General features: G+C 39.3%; 1 protein-coding gene across 2 annotated transcripts in view; it reads left to right on the top strand.

Moving 5' to 3' along the window:
* The first annotated feature begins 2,773 nt into the window (after positions 1 to 2,773).
* The window catches only part of LOC120103723, a 47,477-nt gene continuing 27,415 nt past the window's right edge, over positions 2,774 to 22,835 (top strand). Inside the window, exons 1-7 of one of the 2 annotated variants that reach the window (XM_039122648.1) lie at positions 2,774 to 3,027; positions 3,107 to 3,431; positions 13,055 to 13,244; positions 13,317 to 13,366; positions 15,532 to 15,624; positions 15,696 to 15,784; positions 15,969 to 16,047. In XM_039122648.1, coding sequence (XP_038978576.1) covers positions 2,996 to 3,027; positions 3,107 to 3,431; positions 13,055 to 13,244; positions 13,317 to 13,366; positions 15,532 to 15,624; positions 15,696 to 15,784; positions 15,969 to 16,047 — 858 coding nt within the window. In that variant the 5' untranslated portion in view covers positions 2,774 to 2,995. The remainder of the gene's footprint in view (positions 3,028 to 3,106; positions 3,432 to 13,054; positions 13,245 to 13,316; positions 13,367 to 15,531; positions 15,625 to 15,695; positions 15,785 to 15,968; positions 16,048 to 22,835) is intronic. The other variant, XM_039122647.1, reaches the window with a different exon arrangement.

The raw sequence follows: 22,835 nt of genomic DNA on the forward strand, positions 1-22,835 counted from the left end.
CCTCCCCATGGGAGAGGAAGGAGCGCGGGTTGAGGAGGACAGGTGAGCGCTCAGGGAGCAGCGGCTCCTGGGCCCGCTGCGGCGCCCGAGACATCACACCCTGCAGGTTCTGCACTGCCTCCGCGAGGGTGCGAACCTGCTGGGCTAACTGGTCGAACTGAGCGGCTTCGACCATCTGAATGGGAGGTGGAGCGGTGGAGTGTTGCTGAGAATGTGTTGGAGACGCAGCGGCCTCCCGGCCGGAGGCGCGAGAGGCCCCGCGACCGGAGGCATTGGAAGCTCCATGACCACCTCGCCGTGCCATTACGATCGCTCTGAGATTCGGGCCCTCCTTCTAGCGCCAACTGTTGCTGGTGGTCCAAACCGAGAACGATTGGCACAGTGGTGTGAACGGGGTTCCGTTTGGGTTGCCTTGGTTGGTGTTGATTGCGCTCCACCTTCCACCGGAAAACCTGCAAGCAAGCCTCGCACCACCACTGGGGTAGTGGGGGCCCTCCGACGATCAAGTCAGAGGAGATTGGAGGAGAAGGAGAGATAATAGTAGCAAGTAAGAGAATGCTCTGGAAGTTCTTGCTTACCCTCCCCCTTCTCCCCCCAGCCGCATATATACCAGGCTGGGGGGTCCTTTTGGGGGGTTGGTCATCGTGTAGCACGATGGAGCTGCCACTGACATGGCCGTTACAGGGCGTCGTGGGGCAGCGCTGGGTACGGCCATGACAGGGCGTAGTGGAGCTCCGCTTTGTACGGCTGTTACAGGGGATCGTGGAGCAGCGCCGGATACGACCGTTGCTGGGTGTAGTGGAGCAGAGGGCCGCGGCGTGCCTCTGGGAAATAGCCTGTCGTTGTCGAGAGATGTCCGACTCGGGGTCGGGCTGCGGAGACGAAGATGTCCGACTCGGGGTCGGATTGCTGGATCAAGGGGCAGCCGACTCGGGGTCGGGCTGCGGAGCCGAAGATGTCCGACTCGGGGTCGGATTGCTGGATCAAGGGGCAGCCGACTCGGGGTCGGGCTGCGGAGCCGAAGATATCCGACTCGGGGTCGGATTGCTGGATCAAGGGGCTGTCGTAGTCTTCCTGGGCGCGCGTGCCGGTCACGTGGGGCATGGTGGCTAAGTTCCCCCGTAACACATATAAATTGGTGAAAACATAATTCCATATTTTCTTTAGCGGTTCCTTTTTCAACCTTCCAAATATCTAATCCAACTAGAACTTTCATTATACTTTTAGTGGTGTAAATATTGAAAATTAAGCTTGAAATCTATAATTATCTTGCATTTCAATCTGTTAACCTGGTTGTACCCAAAGAAGTTTCTTTTTTAACAGTAACTTAGTCTCGACAAATTTTTATATCACTAATTATTTAATTATGTAATATTTAGCTTCTAGGGTAAGAGGAAGTTAGATATGATATGGATATTATTTTTGATTTGATTGGTGGTAAGAATGCGTCCATATTAAAGATAGCGAATTGGTATCAAATTTTTAAATCTATAAACTTGTATATTATTATCCTTTTCTATTTCAATAATAATTGTGCATAGCATACATGAAGGGATGTTCTAATGGAAAAAAAAAACTGTTATTGATACAATTTTTATCAATAAAAAGATAATCTTTACCCATTTTTATGGCCATAAATATCTTGTGGTATGTCAAATCAAATTTCTTATGATGTACACACTTAATCTAGTTAATCAGGATCCTATTTTTGTAACCAATTTATGAGCTATTGAACATTATTTGATATAGACAAACTAGCATTTTGCATGGTGGTTCATGTTTTGTTATCAGAAACTCTATGGATTTATTTATAGCCAGAGGTGGAGTTCAGATCTTTAATACTACGTTATTGATTGTATAACTGTGAGAAGCATTAGATGGTTTGACATATACTATAAAATTTTAGGAGCGCTATGAACCATTTTGGAGGGGGATTCATCGACAGTTGTTAGATGACTATCGACTTTCTTACTTCTAGAGGCTAGCTCCCATCATCTGGTATAAGATTACTGGTAAATAGTCACCGCCTTTTATTCTTTTGAGATAACAAATATTTATAGGTAAGTAAATAGGGCGGTTGATTGGGTTGTGATTTATGTGGTTAATCATATAGGGACTATTTTATGGACTTTTACAATCGTGGCTTCTACTTAATTTTTGAATATTTTGTACGTTGCTTCTTATGGATGTATTTATATAAGAACTAAATAATATATCCAATTCAACAAAAAAAAATCGTACATCCATATTTTAAATATAAAAATATTGAAAAAGTGGAGTGATCGAGGGTGGAGTCCCACCCCAAGAGTTTTTATGGACAGATATATTTTTATGAATACTATGCATTATTTTTATTTTAATAAATTCAAAATATTCTACAACAACAATAATTTAGTATATATATGTATGGATGTATGTATGTATGTATGTATATGTATATTTATTTTGCAGTCCTTTTTTTTAAATCTCTACTCGACCTTGGAGGTCCTTTGCTTGTGCCCAAGACCCTATATTTCTTTCTAAGTTAAGCCAACATCACCAATATTCTCCATCTTAATGCTAGTTGACGGTCGAGACGAGTCAGCGCAATCTAACGCTTTACACAAGTCCCTATATCCCATGCTGCCATGCATACAGAAGATCTGGTACTCCTGCAATCTTTGCCTTCCAATTGACCCTAATCGCTACAATGGTCGGTCGAGATGAACCTTCTCAACCACAAGACTCCTTCTCCCACAGCATAATATATACACGGTCGCATACTCCCACCCAAAGAAATAGTTTTACTTGTAACCCATCTCGCTACCGATCCCCCCCATCCCCTCCTCTTCCTGGCTTCCCCTCTGTGTCAGAATAATCCCTACCTTATTTCCCTCACTTATTATTATCATTATTATTATTATTTTATTTTCTTTCTAATTCCTCTCAATTTTTTCAAATCGATCACGGGAGCGACACCCCCCGCCAGAAAAACTCCTCCCTCTCCCCAGATCTGATGGCTTTTCACGTCGCTTGCCCCATTACTTGGTCTTCTCCCCCTCTTTCTCGAGCTCAGTCGCGTCTCAATTCTTATCTCACTCTCTTTCTTGCTCTCTTTGGGTGGCAGCCGGAGGATTTGCTATTGCGAGCTCGGATTCCCGGCGGAGCTGCGGAGCGAGAAGGCAAGGGTTGAGTTCTTGGAGGAGGTCGAGGCGCTCGAGGAGTTCCTGCGGGATCCGTGGACAGTGAGGGCGGATGGGGGCTCCGCCGTGGCCACCGTCCAGGTGCTGGTCCCCCAGGTGGTGCCCCAGCCGGCCCCACCGCCGGGAGCGGAGGATGGGGGAGGCGGCGGCCGGGGGGAGGCCAAGCGTGCGGCGATGCAGCGGCAGGCGGTGGCCGCGTCGCTGGCGGCCGAGGATTATGTCCGGAGATTAGAGGGTGGGGGTGCTGCGGTGAGTGCGGTTCTCTCTCTTCTACCTCTTGGTTTGATTTCTGTTGGGGTTTTCGGGCTCTTGTTGTTGCTCCTATAAAAACAATGAATTTTTAGTTATTTTTGTCAATTTAATCGGCTATTGGTTTGGTCATACTTCGTGATCTTGTTACCTGGAGTTCTGGTTTGAGAAATTAGGGTTTTTTCTCAAGTCTATTTTCTTGTTACCCGGAGTTGAGGTTTGAGAAACATAATTTACTGAAGCGGATATTCAAATCCAATCGTATAAAATTCTTTTTTATGATTCATGCAGAATTTCCTTAAGCATGCTATGTTGAATAACAACTTCCTTTCTGTCACTTATATTATCTTGTTCTGCTATGCACAATTTCGTACTAATGTTCGTAGGAGTATGTGTAGGAATGTGATTGACATAATTTTCTGCAATTATTATGGATATGACAGTATTTTGGACATATTTTTTAAGATCCACCAGTTTGAACGACCCTTGCTTGAATTTAAACGGTTGTGCACTAATGTTGTACCAGTGCACCACCGGTTTTATATCCAATTCAACACTTTTTTTTGTTAACTAGCTCAAAATAAAGCTTCTTTGTGTGGATGTAACAGTTCTGGTGTAGTACCTGATATCAACTCATGCAGGGTATGTGTCATGCTCATAGCCGCTTGTCAAACATTTCTAAATTTTGATGGATCCTATCTTAATACACTGAGCTTACTTAGAGGGTCTAAAGCTCGTTAGTTAAGTTTTACATGTCACTAATGGTACAAATATCATTTCCTCTCAAGCATACAAACTTCAGGCAATGTATTATTGACCTCATGCTAAGTCCAGAGTTATAGCAGATGACTTTAGCAACATTTGAGTCCATATACGCTATCAACTTAATGGGGTCCCTTGTCACATTTTGTTTGGGATACCTCGAATTGTTCAAATTGTTGGAAATTTAGTTGAAATGCTCTTGATGTATCATTTTCCGTATTTCCATAACCCTAGTGATATCTGGCATTAAGTGCATGAATTAAAAAACTTTGTAAGGGAAAAAATATTATACTTTGTGCCATAAGTCTAGTTTCCAATTTGACTTGAAGTAAGAATGTAATACACTTGATAGCATCATGCTTTGTGAAGTATGGACTTTAATTTTCTTTATATGTGGAAGGGCGGCTAGGACACATCCTGAGTTGTGGATACCATGCAGAATTTGATATGTCATACACATAAGCAAATAGCTAGAACAAGCAACAGAATTTATCTGCACTGATAATTGGACGACAAGTTAGTAGCACTGCTTCTTCTGTGTAGATATGAAACACTATGGAACAATGTATCACAGGAATCAGGCACTTAAGAAATATATGCCTAGCGAGAATGCCACAGCATAGAGGGGGTGCCTTTCATTTTTGATAGCATGAAAGCTGTGGCTTTGATACTTACTGTTGAAAGTTTGTTGTTTTGCTTTCTCTTATTGCGAGGGATATGTTGAAGAAAGCTTCACAAACTTGGTTACATGCGCTGTTAACTTCACATTACTACTTATCAACATCCTTAGTGTGCATTTCCTTGCAAATTTGGTTAACTTAGAGTAAATGGCTTAACTTCTAACCCACTTTACTCCGAAATAAACTACTTCAGCTTGTAGGATGGAATAGATTTCTATAAGGTGGAATAAATCGCTCGCCGACTTTTCTAAATGTTCACTTTGCTTGTGGAAAAAAATAGTTTACTTTTTGAGTTTTTGGTGGATTAAAGTGGAACAAATGGGTTAAAGAGGCCTTTATTTCATTCAACCCTCCCTTAAACTAAATCAAATGCAGCCTTAATAAGGAAGTAATGTGAGACCCATCACCTTTAGAAGAGATGCCTGTATTCTCGCAGCTTTAATTGGCACATGCCCCAACTACTTCATGTAAATATGCTGCCAAACCGACCTATTCCACAAGGGAGCAACCTGTCTTAGCCAATCATATGAGCACCAGATGATGCCATCTGTATGCATTTGGCCCATTCATCCTTCTTACTGAAGTTTCAAGGCCTTTAATAGAACATGGTTGTGAACTATTGCAACTTCATAAGCTATCTTTCTATCTCAGATATTATCTGTAATAAGTTATTGCATCCATTTCATGCAGTGCCACATAATTTGATCTGCATTGTCCATTTGTACCTCAATACGCTTTCTTTATCAGATTAATCGAAATCCTTCTGCCTGACTTTGCTGTCATAGTTCTGACCAAATAATATATGCCTCTGCTCACGTGGAGGTTATTTCTTTCCGTTGATCATTTTGAAGATTGATAACTAGAATGACATTGTAGAACAAGATGTGGTAGCAAAGTTGTTTATGGCTAGACAACATGCAATTTTTATGTTGGAAATTCTATTTTTCCTTTTACCTTTTGCTTATGGTTGCATATTTGAGGCATTTTCACCTAATGCTTTCTGGAAGTAATTAATTTTCTTTTTTGGTAAATAAACAGGGAGTGGTTGCTTAATGCTGACTGTTAGCAGGACTATACTTTACATTTATCTAGCTAATATTTGTTTATGTGATTTAAGAGAAAAATGCTAAACAAAGACTTCAGCGTACATGAATCTTTTATACTGCCATCCTAAACTTTGTGAAAAATTCACTCTTTTTTTCGTAACTCTTTGTTATGAAATAGTGTATGTGGTTTATGCCACCAAGTGATAATCTCTCAAAGTGATAGTTGATTCTCATGGTTGGGTGCAATCCTGACAATTTGGTCAGTTTGGATAAACATTCCATATAAGAACATGAGTGCTTTAAATATATGATTTAAAGATAGAGGCTAATACCACATGTAGAAATTTAGTAGAGAAAATTTTAGCCATACATTTGTTCAACTTTGAGGAAGTGGAAAGGATCTCCATGATGAAAGAGTCAACAATTTCATTGTGGAAATAGCACCAGCTATCATGTTCTCTTGAGGCTTCTATAAGATCTATGTCACCTTTTGAGGCAAGCTGTTGGATCATCTACATGCATGATCTTGCTGTATGGTGAGACCTCTTCCTTGATGTGGGACCACCTAGGATTGGTCTGCAATGTGTGAAAGGACCAGGGGAAAAATCCAATAAAAATATAAACAACCTAAGTTCTTTATATATTTTTATCTCTAATCATGTTAAAAAAATCACATGGGAACAATAAAAACTCAACCACCTCTAGCATCATGAGGCATAATTTATTTGTTACCTGTAAGTGTTTCTTGAATTAGTTGCAATAAAATCTGTGAATAAATCAGAAAAAATTATAGAATAATTTCAATTTCTTCTATGGTTGAGAATAATTCTATGAATCATATGCCCAAGGAACAAATTAGAATAATTCAAGAGTTTATAATGCATGTGCAAATGCACATGGCTACTACGAAAAAATTCTAGATTAAGAATAAATTTGAAAAAAAAAAGATTTTAGCATGGAAGTGCTAATATTTCTTCCTCATAAAATTGTTTAAGATTTATTTGGTATATTAGATACTTAATGTTAATAAGCTCAAGTATATATGTATGCTATGATTGACAAGTCACTATAGTTTGGATTTTGAAGGAAATTGTATACTTATTATGTGTGGAATTGTGGGAATTTTAAGGAGTTTGTGCAGTCTAGAAATGTTAGGGTCCTTTTTAGTAGAAACTTAGATGGTCGTTAAGATAGAAATCTAATAGGTATCATTGAAATTCTGAAGTTGGGGAACATAGCCACTTTTATTTAGTGTAAGGATTAGCATTCATATAATTTTGTTACACGTGTGGGAGGTCCAACTGTTTTTGAGACACTTGACAACAGTTGTGATTTCATGCATAGCTTGAGAAAGATATCAATATCCTTAGGTGGATTTTCATTAGTTTCATTTATGTGCTCCCATGTAGAATGGGAATTAAGTCATGCTAGGTATTTTGAGTCCTTTGTTCTTTATTAGATAGTCTTTGTAATTATCAAATAGCCTAGGCGACCCTAGGCAATGGACCCTCCTGTAGCCTAGGTGATTTGATGACCAACCAAGCTAAAAAATTTGTAAAAAAATACAAAATAATTTATAACTTCATTATTTCAGTTATTGATTAAAACTTGCATTTTTCTCACTAAACTATGGTATCCGTATCGCATGATCCGAAGATATAATGGAATAATTAACACAATAGTTTGACTCAAAGCAAAATATTTCAAAAACGAAAACAAGGCCAGATTTCTTTTTCACCAAAGGCTAGGGCAAAATAAAACAACAAAAGCGGAAAATAAAAAAAAATGAAGTATAGAAGAGAGCAAAGTTATTATTTCTTCTCTTCCTTTCCTACTCATATCAAACAAAGCAAAACTTCAAAGTTTAGGATTTGAAACTTTTTTCTTCTTTTACAATAGAGATTACTATACTCTCTCTTTTATTAGTTCCTATTTACTACTAAACTACTACCAGGAAACACAAAAATTAAGTATAAATTTTAAGATAACTATTAAAAGCAAAAGTGAATTTAGTCTTTGAAATATCACCTTTCCCTCTTCTATAATAGAAATTACTATTTGTTCCCTTTTGTTAATTATGTTTGACTACTTTTGAGTAGATGCAGAAGCAAAAAAATAAACAAGAAAAATTTGCAGAAAACACAAAGTAAAGTGTCAAACATTGCTATCTTACTTCCTTGGTTGTGGAGGAAAAAACAAGAAGTCAAAAGAAGGGCATGTACTAACTGATCTTCCAGTCTACCTCGTACATAAAAGTGGTTTTCATGTTTCCATCATCACTGTCATCCTCAAGACCACCTTCCAGCACGTCTAAGAGATCATGGTCACCTTCTGGATTCTCCACATGGGCTCCCACATGTTCGTACCACTGTAAAGATTCTACAACCCACATGTTCTCCACATGGCCTCTACCATGTCCAACCATATAAACAAAATCCTAATGCAACCTTAGGATCCTTTGGCTCTGATATCACTTTGGTGTAGTGCTTGAAGTAAAGACAGTAAGTAGACAGTAAAACAGGGGCTAAATTCAGCAAGATTGAAACAGGAACAAAAATAATAGATTTTATGGTTTGTAAACCCTTAACATCTGAAACAAGAAAGATGGTTGCTTAATTAGAGTCTAGAAGACTATGTATGCTAGTGTACAGCAGCTCTCTAATCCTAACCCTTGATGACAAATAACCCCATCTAATCTTTGCCAGCCAAACTCATTAAAGTTCACATGCTAGTCACATGACTACTTAATATCACTAGAGTCATCATTACTAACCGTACACTAAAATAAAATAACAAAATAACATACTAAAAGTAGCTAGTGAAGCAAACTTCTTGGATGCTCTCGCATCAGAGTGGGAGAGGGGAGAATCATGCTGCTAGCTTGTCGCAAGCCACACTACGACATCGTGTGAGCTTTGGATGAGAGAGGATAGGGAAGAGGAGAGGTATGGGAGCCCTTGGGATGGTAGGGGCATCGAACCTAATCGCCTCTTTATCTTCCTTTTTTCTCTTTGTGGTTTGACGTGACCCAATCCGAGTTAGATGCACTAGCATTTGGTTTGATTTGTAGTCCACTAGGCTAGGCTAGGCGACTGCTTAGCATAACTAAGCAGCCCAAGTAGGCACCCATAACACTAGATGAGTGCCCATGCTTTGAGCCATCTTGGTGGGCCTTGCCTAGGGAATCTAGTATTAGATGTATGCCCTAGAAACCAATCTAGCTGATACATTATTAATTCTGGAACATAGTTTTGTACTTGACTTTATTATTATTAAATAATAAATGGGCATCTTTTTCATTCGTATTGTGTATGTGTCTATGAATCGTCAAAGGAATTAATAAGATAATGCATATTCTCAAGAGTTAAGAATTTGAGCCATGTGTCATTGGTGATTAATTTCTAAATGCTTTTGATCAATGGATCATCACGAAGACGGTAATTGATCCGATGAGATCAGTGCACATATCACTTTTCTTATGGGCGGACGAGTCTCGAGTCCACAGTGTAGGGACACTGAAGTGATAGTGTAGGTGCTTATTAGAGAACAAGGGTACTGAGCGTGACCAAAGCAAGAAGACACTTGGATGTCTATCCACTCGTCAGTGAATTACTTGATGTTGCAGTAGTGTGACTGGTTCTTTGACCTGCAGTGCTTCGGCTATTCACAGTGAGATTGTTGGAGTTTGACTGCACGTATACATGGTCTCTAGCCATACAGATCCTTGTAGTATAGATTGGCTGCGGTAGGTTCACTGTAGAAGTAGGGTATGCATCTACATAGAATCTATCGATCTTGGTAGATAAGGAGTGATCCTATATGATTTATAAGACTGAGTTCGTAAGACCTCGGTCGGGGCAGTATGTACAGTGGAAAAGAAGTTTTCTTTTCTCGAACTTAAGTCGAATAAATTTTAACATATGACAGATGATGAGGTTTGACGAGTTATCCATGGCCTCCGTCTTGTAGGGATCCACGATAGAAGGACTGTATCATACGATAACTATACCTAGAGGTTCATTATTCCATTCTGCTGGATTGCCAGTACATGCTGCTAGGTGTCACTGGTGGATGGTGAGACTCACATAGACTATCTTTATGGTCGATGATCCCTGATCCCTGGTGAGTTGAGTTGGAATTTTTTCAATCCATTGAAAGGAGTTTTCAATGATATTGTGATAGAGATCGCAATATATCTCACTACCAGATAGAATAGAACCTATAGGGTTACACATATTAGAGGTATTGACCGATCCGATGGTTGAATTGTGATTTGGAATTTCAAATAGTTCATAATTATCAATTTGATTGATAATTGGTGTAATCCGCTAAGAGTTAGTGAGTTGAATAAGAAATAATTGCAATTGGATTGCAATTTAATTGAATCAATTGGATTTAATTAATTGGGCCTGATCTTATTTAATTAGAGTCCTACTTGGAGTAGGACTCCTAGAATCCTAATTAGATTAGAATTTCAAATTAAATTAGAGTCCTACTTGGAGTAGGATTCGTAAAGTCTTAATTAGATTAGGACTAAAATTATATGAGTCCTAATTAAATTAGGATTCCTTAAGTCCTAATTAATTTTGATCTAATAAATTAAGATGACTCCTAATTGGATTAGGATTGAAAAGTTCAATTGAGTCATGATTGAATTGGGTCTTAATTGGATTAGGACTCTTATGGATAAGTCCAATTTGGTTCATAATTTGGTTGAGATCTAATTAGATTAGGACTCACTTATGAGAGAGCCACCTAATCCCTTTTGGAAAGGGATGATTGCAGACAAGAGGAGGGGCGCCCGTCCTCTCCTTATTTCTTTGTGCAGCACAAAGAGGGGCGTACGCCCCTTTTGGAGATAAGTTTGGAGCTCCTAAATTTTAGGAGCTCCACATGCCTAATCAAAAGAGGGAATAAGGGGGTAGAACGTGGAGCCCTAGGGACTCTTCTTTTCAGCCGTGAAGCCCTCCTCTCTTCCCTCTTATAGCTGCAAGCAATAAGGGCTCGTTTGGTTCGCGGGAAAAGAAGGGGGGAAAGTGTGGTCAACGAGAAAGTAATGAGATGCCTCTTGTTTGGTTGGAGTTTTCAAAGGAGAGGATGGAAAAGTTGTATTCCCATTGGAATATGATTCCCACGGGAATATGATTTCCACGGAAATATGATTTCCACATTTCATGGGAAAGTCTTTCCCATGAGAAACATGGGAAAGTTACTTTTCTATGAGGTGGAAATCACTCCATTTTTACTTTTTTCCAAAAAGGCCATTCAACATTAAAAAAGCATTAAAGAGGCATTAAAGACCTAATTTTTATTAAGGGCATAGGAATTATACATAACTTTCATAGGAAAGTGGATGGCCAACCAAACATAAGCACTTTGGAAATTTGTTACTTTCCCTTAGTCAACCAAACATGCCAAAAGTATTTTCCTAGGCATCCTCTTCCTAGAAATTTGTTTTCCAGGAATCATATTCCTAGGAGGGAAAATGCTTCCCGCGAACCAAACGAGCCCTAAGAAAAAAAAAGGGTGGCGTGTGGCTCCAATCCACTCTTCGTTCTTCCATCAAAATAAAAGGCAGCAAGCGTGCTTCTTTTTGATTCTTCCCTCTCCTCTTCTTCTTCCTTAAGAGAGAGCAATCAAGGTGTTGGTTGCTGCAAGGAGAAAGGATTTCAGCCATCAAAAGTAATCTCTGCAAGGGAGCTAGCACCTCGGAGAGATTCAAAAGCTTTGATTGGTCCTCTGCCTCGTGTGGATACCCGTAGAGGCCGGACGCGTGTGTGGCTTTAAGCGAACCTTCAACAAATACCACGATCATTAGTTTGCGGTGATCATCTACCCGCACAAGGTGAAGATATGATCTTCCTAATCTTATAAAAATATTTTAATCCTAATCTATTTACGAACATCGGTTTTAAAATACGTTCATGCGATGAATGGGATCTCGCGCATGCCTCTTCCGCTGCGTTCTGAATTTTTCTGCGGCGTGCGGGGATCCCAACATCTAGGTCTATCTAGGCACTTGGGTGCCTAGGCGGGCACTGTGACAACATTGATTGTCCTTTGCCAATAGATAACTAGCTTTCTCATATTTTTATGCGAAAGTGCATGGTGGGCTAATTGGATCAGTAATCTGCATCATTTACTGTCATATAAACATTGTAAAGCACCTAGCGCTAACATTGGTTATAGTGGATATTTTCCATGTTCAGGATAGCCCTTTGCCTTGTTATTTATAAACTTTCTGTTAGCGCTGACTTTGATACATAGGCTATAGTTTCCCAAACAGTTATACTTTTGATTTTTATGCATTTAGGACTATGCAAATCATGATGAGTGGTTTGAATTATCTGCTTTAGTGGCTCACCATTGGCTATCCTAACATGGTTAGTTATGCTATTGGCATAGTATAGGCATTGCCATGTATAAAAGGACAAGCAATCACAAAAACTAAACGAGAAAGTTACTGATGATTTTCTTATAAGTATATTCCCTATTTATAACATTCTGTTCCTTCTGTTCCTTTTGCAGCTAGTCCTAAAATGATGTCTACTGGCATGCCTTTGAATAAGGGAACCTGTCTCAACCCTTTGTTACTTGCATTCTTTGCTCCCAATGTTCACTACAATCAAGATTCTGCTTTTGCTGTATGGACATATCTCAGATTCATGCTTATGCAATTCTTAATTTAACTAGTGCTTATTTATTTGCTATCTCTGATTTGTATTTCAACCACTTTGTATGAGGTGATCGTGCCCAATTATTCTTTGCCAATTATAACTCTTTGCTTGTTTTGGTGAATTATAATTCTTTGCTTTGACGACCATTTTTACATGGCTAAGCTTGCTTTACTTTCTAGAAGGGTTGTAGATTCCCAATCTCGGAGATATCTCAGCTGCTCCAAGTAGTTTGAATTGTGTTATGGTGACATCAAACACTTGGCTGCCCATCGTGTTTAGTTTTCTTTGTCAGTTTGGTGAAATGTTAAGCTTACTAAAATTCTGTTGGTTTTTGATTTTATACTTTTATCTTTTCCCCTCAATCTTTTATTGTTAAGAAATATTGTGTAACAAACCAAAAATAAAAAGAAATATTTGTTCATGGAGAAGTATATGAGTATGCTTCTTTTCTCTCTCAGGAGGCACCAGGAGAGGTAGCTAGTCATCTTGCTATAGAAGATCAAAACTTTTCCACTGTCAAGGTTATGTGCAGAATATGCTTTTCAGGAGAAAATGACAGCAGTGTAGGAGCTATGAAGATGCTCTCATGCAAAATCTGCAGCAAGAAATACCATAGGAGCTGCTTGAAACGTTGGGCTGAACATAGAGGTTTCTGTTTCTAGACTTCAAAGCTGGCAACTTGTTTTGATACTTCCATCGATAAACTTGTTCTCTTTGCAGATCTTTTTCATTGGAGTTCATGGGCTTGCCCGTCTTGCCGCATTTGTGAGGTTAGTATTTTTCCTTCCCAAATTAAGGAACACCAAGCTGTCCTTCCGAACAAAATTGTATATAGTTATACATTTGTGCCTTGTTCAATCCTTTTTACATAATTTATATTTGGTAGACGTCACTTTGAAATGAGTCTTAAGCAGATATATAGATATTGGATTCAAGCTGGCTTTTCATATTTACTTTTGATTGTCTTAAAGGGCACATCTTACCAATATGTTAAGAATCTGGATGCAGCTTATTCCCGCCTGTCAAAATATGGGATAGACAGTATTTGTAGATGCTATGTCTCTAGGCCCATCGGTCATGTAATTACAAACTCATGTTTGTCGAATGGTTAGGTCACTGCCTAGAGTGTCTGATTTTAGCAAGGATTTGATTGCATGAAAGTTGATTTGGAATCTGCTAATCATGCAAATGGTTTGCCAAGGTGTTTTGTCTTTCCTTTCTACCATGGAAAACTTTGTGATACGACGTAATCACAAATGCTATTTTGTGTAGAAAGTCCAAGAGTTAAGCATTTACTAATTAGGAAATCATGGTCATTAAAGTCAATAAAGTTGTAGTTCAAGAGTCAGGAGGCTTTTTTTTTTCCTTAAAAAACTTAAATTTTAGTCTTTAAATATTTGTTGCAGGCCATGATGAAAGACTAGGAAACATAATATGAGTTTTTTTCTTTTATATTTCTCTCTCTCTCTCTCTTTCTCTAGCCCACACGATTTAACCAACCCCATCGTCATTTTCTAATCTTTTTTATTTCCTATTTTAGACTCTACCTGGATTCTCTACCTTTCTCCTTTTTTGATCCCTTCTGCTCTCTTTCTCCACTTTCAATCTTTAAATACCCCTCTCATTCTCGTTATATGATGCTTTGAACCTATAATCACTTATGCAATATTTGGTTGAGTAAATTTGAAAGCTCAAGAAACTGTTTTGATATGATGTTGGAGCTTTAGATGCTCAAATTTGGTAATTGCATTGGCAGAAGAAAAAGTAAAAACAAACCTTAGAACCTTGACTTTATTACTTGCAAAGTCCCAAACCATCAAATATTGAATTCAAAAAATGACTTTTTTGTTTTCATAAGATTCTTTATTTGGATTAACAAGATTACTACTGGAGTTAACTTTCAAGTGGATTTTGTATAAATTTCTACATTTGTTGGCGCACTTATTGCTGCTAATTGTACTTTCCTAATATTCTTCTAGAGATATTCATTGAGAGGCATGAAGAGAAGCAGCCAAAACCACATCAAACATTTGTATTTAGGGTCATTAGTTAAAAATCTCTGTGGGGTTTTGGTTGTCTGGGTTTCTTCTTTTTGCATGTGTGTTCATAACTGATGGGCCTTAATCTCATATTACATCAGGATTCCTGCCATTTTTCTTTTTTGTTTTTTCTGAGTCTAGGATTGTGTCCAAGGTCAAAAGAGAAAGTGGTGATTGTTGCAAAATTTAGTGAAGGTCCTTGAGGAAAGTTTAGTGGCATCTTTAACTTTGAAAATTTGGTGAATTTTGGAATATGTGCCTTAGGAGGTGTTGAAAACCATCTTTAGCAAGGTCCTTAAGAGGGTTTGGAGTATTGTTGAAGTGGTCAATTGATTAGCTTTGCATTCAGTACTACCAACCCGAAACTGCATGTTAATCTTGTTAGTCTAGGGGTTAATCCAAGCTTCAATTGATTTTTATGCCTATTCCCTTTTTTGAGTTATAGTTGGAGTTCCATTAAGTTGTACAATGCTAGATTTCTCCTTGTTGCAATCATTTTGCATAATGAATGCTGCGCATTTGAGGGTACCAACAGGCTAAGTTGGTAAAGTTATTGGGTGCTGGATACTAATGACCTGGGTTTGGTCCTGTCCTCACCCTGGTCACGGCTTCCACCAATGCTGGTTCTCCAACAAAAGAAAAAAAGGCTGCCATGTGTTTGGAAAATAAAATACAGCCCAATGGCAAGAAATGTTCCATTTGGTACCCTGTTAACCATCCTACTTGGTAGGATTTTTATAGTGTTGTTTGTGGATTGCTCATGATACCTGCCTATGCCGCATGCTAAACAAGCTTATGTATGTGGTTTCTATCAATTTGCTTGGCTTTGTCGTATATCTCCTTTTCTGTGATCCAACAATGACCTCAACTGTAAGTAGCTGTTTTGTTCAAATCAGGTTTGTCGAAGAACAGGTGATCCCAATAAGTTAATGTTTTGTAAAAGGTGTGATGGTGCTTACCATTGCTATTGTCAGCAGCCTCCACATAAGGTATGCATTATTGTTAGTCTTCATCCAATATAAGCCTGTTTAAGATATCAACTAGGCAATTTACTTTGCAGAATGTTAGTCATGGACCATACTTGTGTCCAAAACATACAAGGTGTCACAGCTGTGGGTCCACTGTCCCTGGAAGTGGTCTTAGCACAAGGTACTGGATGTCACTGACTTTAACCCTTTCATATATGGTCGACATTTTGTGCTGTGTTGAGTTATGGAATCATGGTACTGTAGATTTCTTCATTTCAACTACTCCAAACCTCAGTAACACAAAATCTATATATTATTGGAATGCCTTTATTCATAATTTGACATGATATGGTGTTGGTTTGCAGGTGGTTTTTAGGGTATACCTGCTGTGATGCTTGCGGAAGATTATTTGTGAAAGGAAACTATTGTCCAGTTTGCTTAAAGGTATTTGTTTGTCCAAGATGTCTTTTTTTCCTCTCGAAAAGATGGTTGGTTATATGTTATTGAAGAATATTATATATGAACCAATAAATTGTAATTGGGCCAGCCTCTGGTTGGAGCCTACCATAGGTCAGTGTTTTCACTGACCATGGACACAATTTTGTACAACGTTATTCCACCTTGTGGCATACTCTGAACAAGATTAAGAAAGTGGAGAAGCCATGATTGCCAAGGCATCTTCATACAAAATAATATTAAGGATTGCACGATAATCATTTCGTTGATTAGCTGTTTAATTGTTTGAAGATTTTTTTTGTTTGATTTCGAAAAGGAAAAAGATTATAAGTATGAAGTGAAAATATGACAAAACCATATGAACTGTGACTTGGGCTGGCGTTGGTTTTTCTTGAGTACAGTATCAAGGTAAGTTGCTTTGCTAAAGAGTAGGACGTAAGAATTGTGAAGTGAGTGTTGGTGTGGATGCAAGAATTTGAGGTAGTATAGCATCATGAGTAGAAAGTTATGTCTAGTAAGGACTTATCTCAGAGATCTGTTAGTTATGTCCATTCAAATTCCCTAAAAATAATGTTGTAGATTAAGTCCATCATGGAGATTGGCCCCCTATGCACCTCACGATCCAAGAGCTTAATGAGAGGCTATGTCTTAGCTAAGTCAAGGTACATAGGCACTGCATGATAATCTCCTTTTGACATTCAGAGAGAGTTAATATGCACCCCAAGTTTTCAAAATGTTAACATTGAGGAACTTTTGCAAGTGTACCTTTCCGCCTCCTGCTTGAGTACCTCCAACCTTCCTACTATCATTTTTTCCCCTTTAGAGATACCTTGTTACAAAACTTAGTTTCCTTTGAGGCTATTAATAGCCTTCACACATTCCCAATCCCTCCCCCACCAAAAAAAAGGAAAAGAAAAAAAGGACTTTGTTGATGCTTGCTTCACCTTGCTCCATGCGAATTATTTGCTCCAAGTTGCTAGCTATTGCTGATGAATCATATGTAATGTTGCCAGTCCAATAAAAAGAAATTAATATATGGGAGGGAAAGAGGAGGTTGAGAAGAAAGAAGAGATATAAGAAAGAGAAAAGAGGAGAGAACGAGAGCTGGTATGAGAGACATGTGAGAGGAAAGATGCCACATGGTCGTGCCAGGTCACGCTGCATTTACTTTATTAAGGGAAAAGTCGTAATCTACAAATTGAGAATCATATTATATGTGGGGGTGTGATAATCCCATTGTTGGTAATCTTTTCCTGAACAAAGTCATAATCTACTTTTCTATCTCAATATGTTTGTTTATTTCATGAAACATTGGATTACTAACAACACATATAGCTGCATGATTGTCACATAAGAGAGGAGTAGGTTGAGAAACAAAAGTTCTACTTCCAATTAATAGAGTTTAGAGCTGTATTAATTCATAGTTCACACATATCATTAATTTGATAGCTTTGTACTTTGTGTCTGCACTAGATCTGACAACCATATATTTTTCCTTTTCACTTTTCCAATTGACCAAATACTCCGACCCACTCTGAAAAAAAGAAACGAAACACAATATCCATGAGGTAAATCTTTATTAGAGGGAGAACTAGCTCAATTAGTGTTGCCCAGAGATGGTCACCCAAGAGGGGGGTGAATTGGGTGTTTTAAAACTTTTTGTCTAATTAAAACAAGACACACAAGTGTATGTGCTAAAGTAAAGATAGAGTTATCAGCACAGTCAATCGCAAACACAAAGATTTATAGTGGTTCGGAGCTTCCACTGCTCCTACATCCACTCCCCAAACACCTTTGGGAATTTTCACTATAATCAGCGGTTACAGTCCGGTAGTTTTCCGAGTGCACTACCCAACTCGTTGTTTTACCTCGGGCTAACAACGAACCCTACAATCCCCCAATTTAACCTAGGCTTGGGACGCCTATCCCTTGTTCCAAGTTCCTTGACTGGAACAAGCACAATAATCAAATATTTTACAAAGATTTGAAAGCTATTATGAAAGCAAATATATCAATGAAAAACAACAAAACCGGAAGAACCCTTTTTGCCGTTGGAAGCGTGGGTGATGGTGGTTCTTCCGATGTGGATCACGTTTGCTTGAATGCGAGCTTTGAATGCCGAGTGGGAGTGAGTAGTTGAGCACGAAATCAGATGGGAAAACTTGAATGCACTTGATTTCTCCTCTTGAAAGCTCTAACTCCCTTGAACCTCTTTCTCTTTCTTCTCTCTTGAATGATCTTGTGTTTTTTTGGTGAGTTGTTATTTAAAGGCACTTAAAAGCTCCCTTTTATAGCCCTACAAGCAATAGATCCGTTAGACACAAAGATATGACCGTTTGAAATTCAAACAAACCTGCAAAAGTGTGTCAGTCGCGTCCCAGGCGCTCCGGAGACGTCTTCGCTTGAACGCGAGACGTCTCGGCTGTATAAAAATTCTTTTGACGATGTTTGGAGTCGACTCGGCGCTTTACGGGGACGTCTCAGAAGAAGAACAGCTTGAATGCTTGTTTTTCTGTTTTTCTGAGAGAGTCGGCTCGGCACTTTACGGGGACGTCTCGGGATGTTTGCGCTTTTTGCATGGGGACGACTCCGCGACGTCGGGGACGACTCCGTAGTTTTATCAACGAAAAACAAGTCCTCTGGAATCCCTGAGAGAGTCGACTCCGCGCTTTCTGGGGACGTCTCGGGATGTTTGTCTTTTATGCGTGGGGACGACTCCGCGTCCTTCGGAGACGACTCGTGCGCATCCTTTGAAATCGGCCTTTCTGCCGTCTCTGAGAGAGTCGACTCCCGCTCGGGATGTTTGTCTTTTATGCGTGGGGACGACTCCGCGTCCTTCGGAGACGACTCGCGCGCATCCTTTGAAATCGGCCTTTCTGCCGTCTCTGAGAGAGTCGACTCCGCAGAGTCGGGAGTCGACTCCGACCCTGCGAGACGCCTCGCCAGGTGCCGGGGACGTCTCCAGACGTGCCAATTCTTCTTCTTCGTGCCAGAGACGTCTCTGGGACAAACCGGAGACGTCTCGGCTGTCCCTGATCTGTTTTCTTTATCTCAAAAAATCTTCAATAAATCCTTTAAAAATATGGGAATATGCCTTGACAATTCTTAACAATATTCTTAGTTAAACACCTGAAATCCTCAAATAAATTGTTAATATAAAGGGAATTATACTCTAGTGTTTTGTATTCATCAAAATCCATTAGGGGGTCAACAATCTCCCGCTTTTTGATGATGACAAAACACTGAGTATATGCAAAATTTAAAATTTAAACATATACACAGTATTTGTTCAGATGTACAAGTATTATGTTTTGGTTAGAGCTAGATACAGTGTGCATAATTCAATATAGTCAACTTTCAGTTCTATCCTTATGCATAAGTATTGATCTTAGTAGCTCTTGAGCAATTTTGGCATATCAACTGGATTTGAATCAAGTTAAAATGTAAATTAATGAAATATTGATGCTAAAGACAATTGAAAGCTAAATACTTTTTGACTCCCCCTTTCTTTTCCAGAAGGGCAATTGTCTTAAAGCCAATATTCTTCAATTTTATCTTTTCTAATTCAACTTTTAAGTATGAGTGTAAATTTTGTATTTTGCATTCCATATATTGGTTCTATTCCATATATTGGTTCTACTCCCCCTTTTTGTCATCAACAATGAAGGGGACAAATTTTCCTTAGGTACCTAAAAATGCGATGCCTATTAGAATTCAGCATTCATATTATAATGAAACAATCAATGATTTCCAAGTTATTGCCATCCATGAATTCAACATTCATTTTACTCTCCCTTTGGTTTGGAATTCATTTCAGACCTTTTGAATGCAGTGAATACAAGTTGTGCTCCCCCTGTTTCACATGCATTGACAAGTTGGCAAAATAGTAAAGTGGTTGCACATTGTCAAATTTGAACATTCTCATGGCACATCACAAAATTAAAAACATACACCAAGATTCAAAAAGAAGTGTATGACATTCATATATCATTGCAATCATTTGAAGTCATTACAAGGATAAAAAGAAAACCATTACAAGTATAAAAGGCCATTACAAGTATTGATTGCTAATACAAAAGAAGAAGTTTCAAATAAGCCTAGGGTTTTACAAAAAGATGAACCCTAGATGTCCACAAAATGTCCCTCACCGGCGACCACGCTCAATAGCCCTAGCAGCAGCCTCTATAAATCCATTTATTGAATCCATTAGGGTTCTAAAGTGATCTCCCTGAGATTGATTGAAGGCTGTCACTAGTGCTTCAAACTCATGAGTTGCCCTGTCAATCCTTCCTCTAAGTTGGGCAGCCACACTGCCCACATTGCCTCCAGGGCTCGTCAACTCTTGAAGACCATCCGATATGGTCTTCAATTCAGCCTTTATCTCAATTGATCTTAGAGTTTGGTTTGTTGCCACACGAACCAATTCTGACGCTGTAGTTTCTATCGGAACTTTGATTTCCTTCAATTCTTCTAGGAGTGCTTCATGTGAGGTACGGATGGGAGCTAACTCAGTAGAGATTATTGATCTCATCTCTTCCCTCATCTGCTGGCACATCATAGATGCTAGGGTGTGCATCTGCTCATCTGATAAGAACAATGATCCACTGACTGGAGGAGGAGGCACTGAGGTGGATGGTCCAGCCGAGCTGGAAGGTACATCAGGAAAGGCCATAGGACTATGTGGAGGAGAGAGGTGGTCAGGCTCCTGATGTTGGATCTCAGGCTCTATGGTTTGAGATTTTCTTTTAGAGACCTTAACCCAAGACCCGTCTTTCTTGTGAAACTCCATCCTATGTAATGTACTCTCATTGTAGTAGTCAGTGTTTCTCAAAGGTTTTTCTGGCTCATTTTCAGGAATTGGAACCTTAAAATGTTTGAACAGTAGGGTGAAGACCATCCCATATGGTATGCTAAATCTGGAATATCTATGACATATGGAGATGTAGTTCAACATGAGCCTAGGGAGGTTTAGGGGAATCCCTAGCAAGATGTGGTGCATGATGGCTAAGTCTCGCTCCGAAACGAAATCGAAGCGACCGGTTTTTGGAAACAAGACCCGGTTAACTATGCTCAAAAGCAATCTCATTTCGGCATTGAGGTCTTGGGACTTAACTATGTCAAGAGGGCCGCAGTCCTCTCTTCCTAAAATTAGGTTTAGGGCAATCTCCCTTTGGGGATGTGAGGTCGGAGCCTCACCGTATTTGGGGATTTGTAACAAGCTAGATAGGATGTCCTCATTGATTTCTATCAATGTGCCTCGGACATATTCGGTGTACCCCAAGTCCCCTAAGGCCATATTGCTAAACATTTCTCTCACTAGGCCAGGATAGGTTGACATATTTAGGGAACATAGGTGTTCCCAACCTTGGGCACGGAGTCTCTCTCCAATAGAGAACCCCTCACTAGCTAGAAACTGAAAATCAATATATCTACCTGTGGTTACTGTGCAATTCGCACAGGAGAGGGTCACGGTTGGCGGAGCAACCGGAGGAGACGGCGCGGAGGGCTCTTCCCTCCGTTCCTCGTCGTCGTTCGCTACCCTAGGACGCCTCCCACCCGTTCGCCTAGCTTTCTTAGGTGCCATGGATTGGAAATCTAGGGAAATGGGGAGAGATTTTGGTTCGGTTTGTGGTGGAGAGAAAATGGAGGCTAGGATTTATGTTTTCATTGGGGACGAAGGAAGGCAGCTCGGGACGGCTCGAGCTGTTTCGACCTAATTTAAAAACTTTCATTCGGTCCCCGAGACGTCTCCGTGACTAATGCGAGACGTCTCGCCGGGGGGACGTCTCTGTGATTTGCCAGAGACGTAATTCTATCTTTTCCCAATTTATTTTATTCAACCACAATAATCAGTGTGATTTTTTTTGGTGAATATAGAGTGAGCTTGCCTGTGATCCTTCCCCTCAATAACACATCCTATAAAAGTTTGATAATGATTTTTGAATTATCAATATTGAAATGAGGAATGTTTGACCAAATTTCGAATGCCTATGAAATAGGCTCTGAAAATATCTTCATGAAGAGTCCAAGGGAGGGTAACCATCCTCCGGAAAGTCAAACAATTCGTCATCTAACTTTGATAGATTCAAGTTTTCACTTATTAGGCACTAGGTTTGCTATACGTGACCTTGAAGTGTATTATTAGTTTGAGTAGCATTCATATGTATCTCTAGAGCTTACAAAGCATTGCATTACAGGTTCAATCTATTTGTTAGGATCATACAAGCACAAAGCATTCCTTAAAAAGTTGAACCTATCTTTACAAAGGGGCTTTGTAAAGATATCGGCCAATTGATTTTCAGTGCATACATACTCAATCAATACATCATTTTTTAGCACATGATCCCTTATAAAGTGATGCCTAATCTCTATGTGTTTTGATTTAGAGTGTTGGACAGGATTTTTTGTTAAATTAATTGCGCTTGTATTATCATATCTAATTGGTATGTTGTTCATTTTGATACCAAAATCTTCAAGTTGTTGCTTAATCCAAAGAACTTGGGCACAACAGCTTCCGGCTGCAATATACTCAGCCTCAGCTGTGGACAATGCAACTGAATTCTGTTTCTTGCTAAACCAAGAAACCAAGTTAGCACCCAAGAATTGACAAGTACCACTTGTGCTTTTTCTGTCGAGTTTGCACCCGGCAAAATCAGCATCGGAATAAGCAATTAAATTTAAATCAGATTGTTTAGAATACCATAAGCCTGCATTAGATGTCCCTACTAGATATCTGAATATTCTTTTAACAGCTTGCAAGTGTGATTCCTTAGGAC

The sequence above is a fragment of the Phoenix dactylifera genome, unplaced genomic scaffold (assembly GCF_009389715.1).
Source record: "Phoenix dactylifera cultivar Barhee BC4 unplaced genomic scaffold, palm_55x_up_171113_PBpolish2nd_filt_p 001649F, whole genome shotgun sequence".
Taxonomy (NCBI): domain Eukaryota; kingdom Viridiplantae; phylum Streptophyta; class Magnoliopsida; order Arecales; family Arecaceae; genus Phoenix; species Phoenix dactylifera.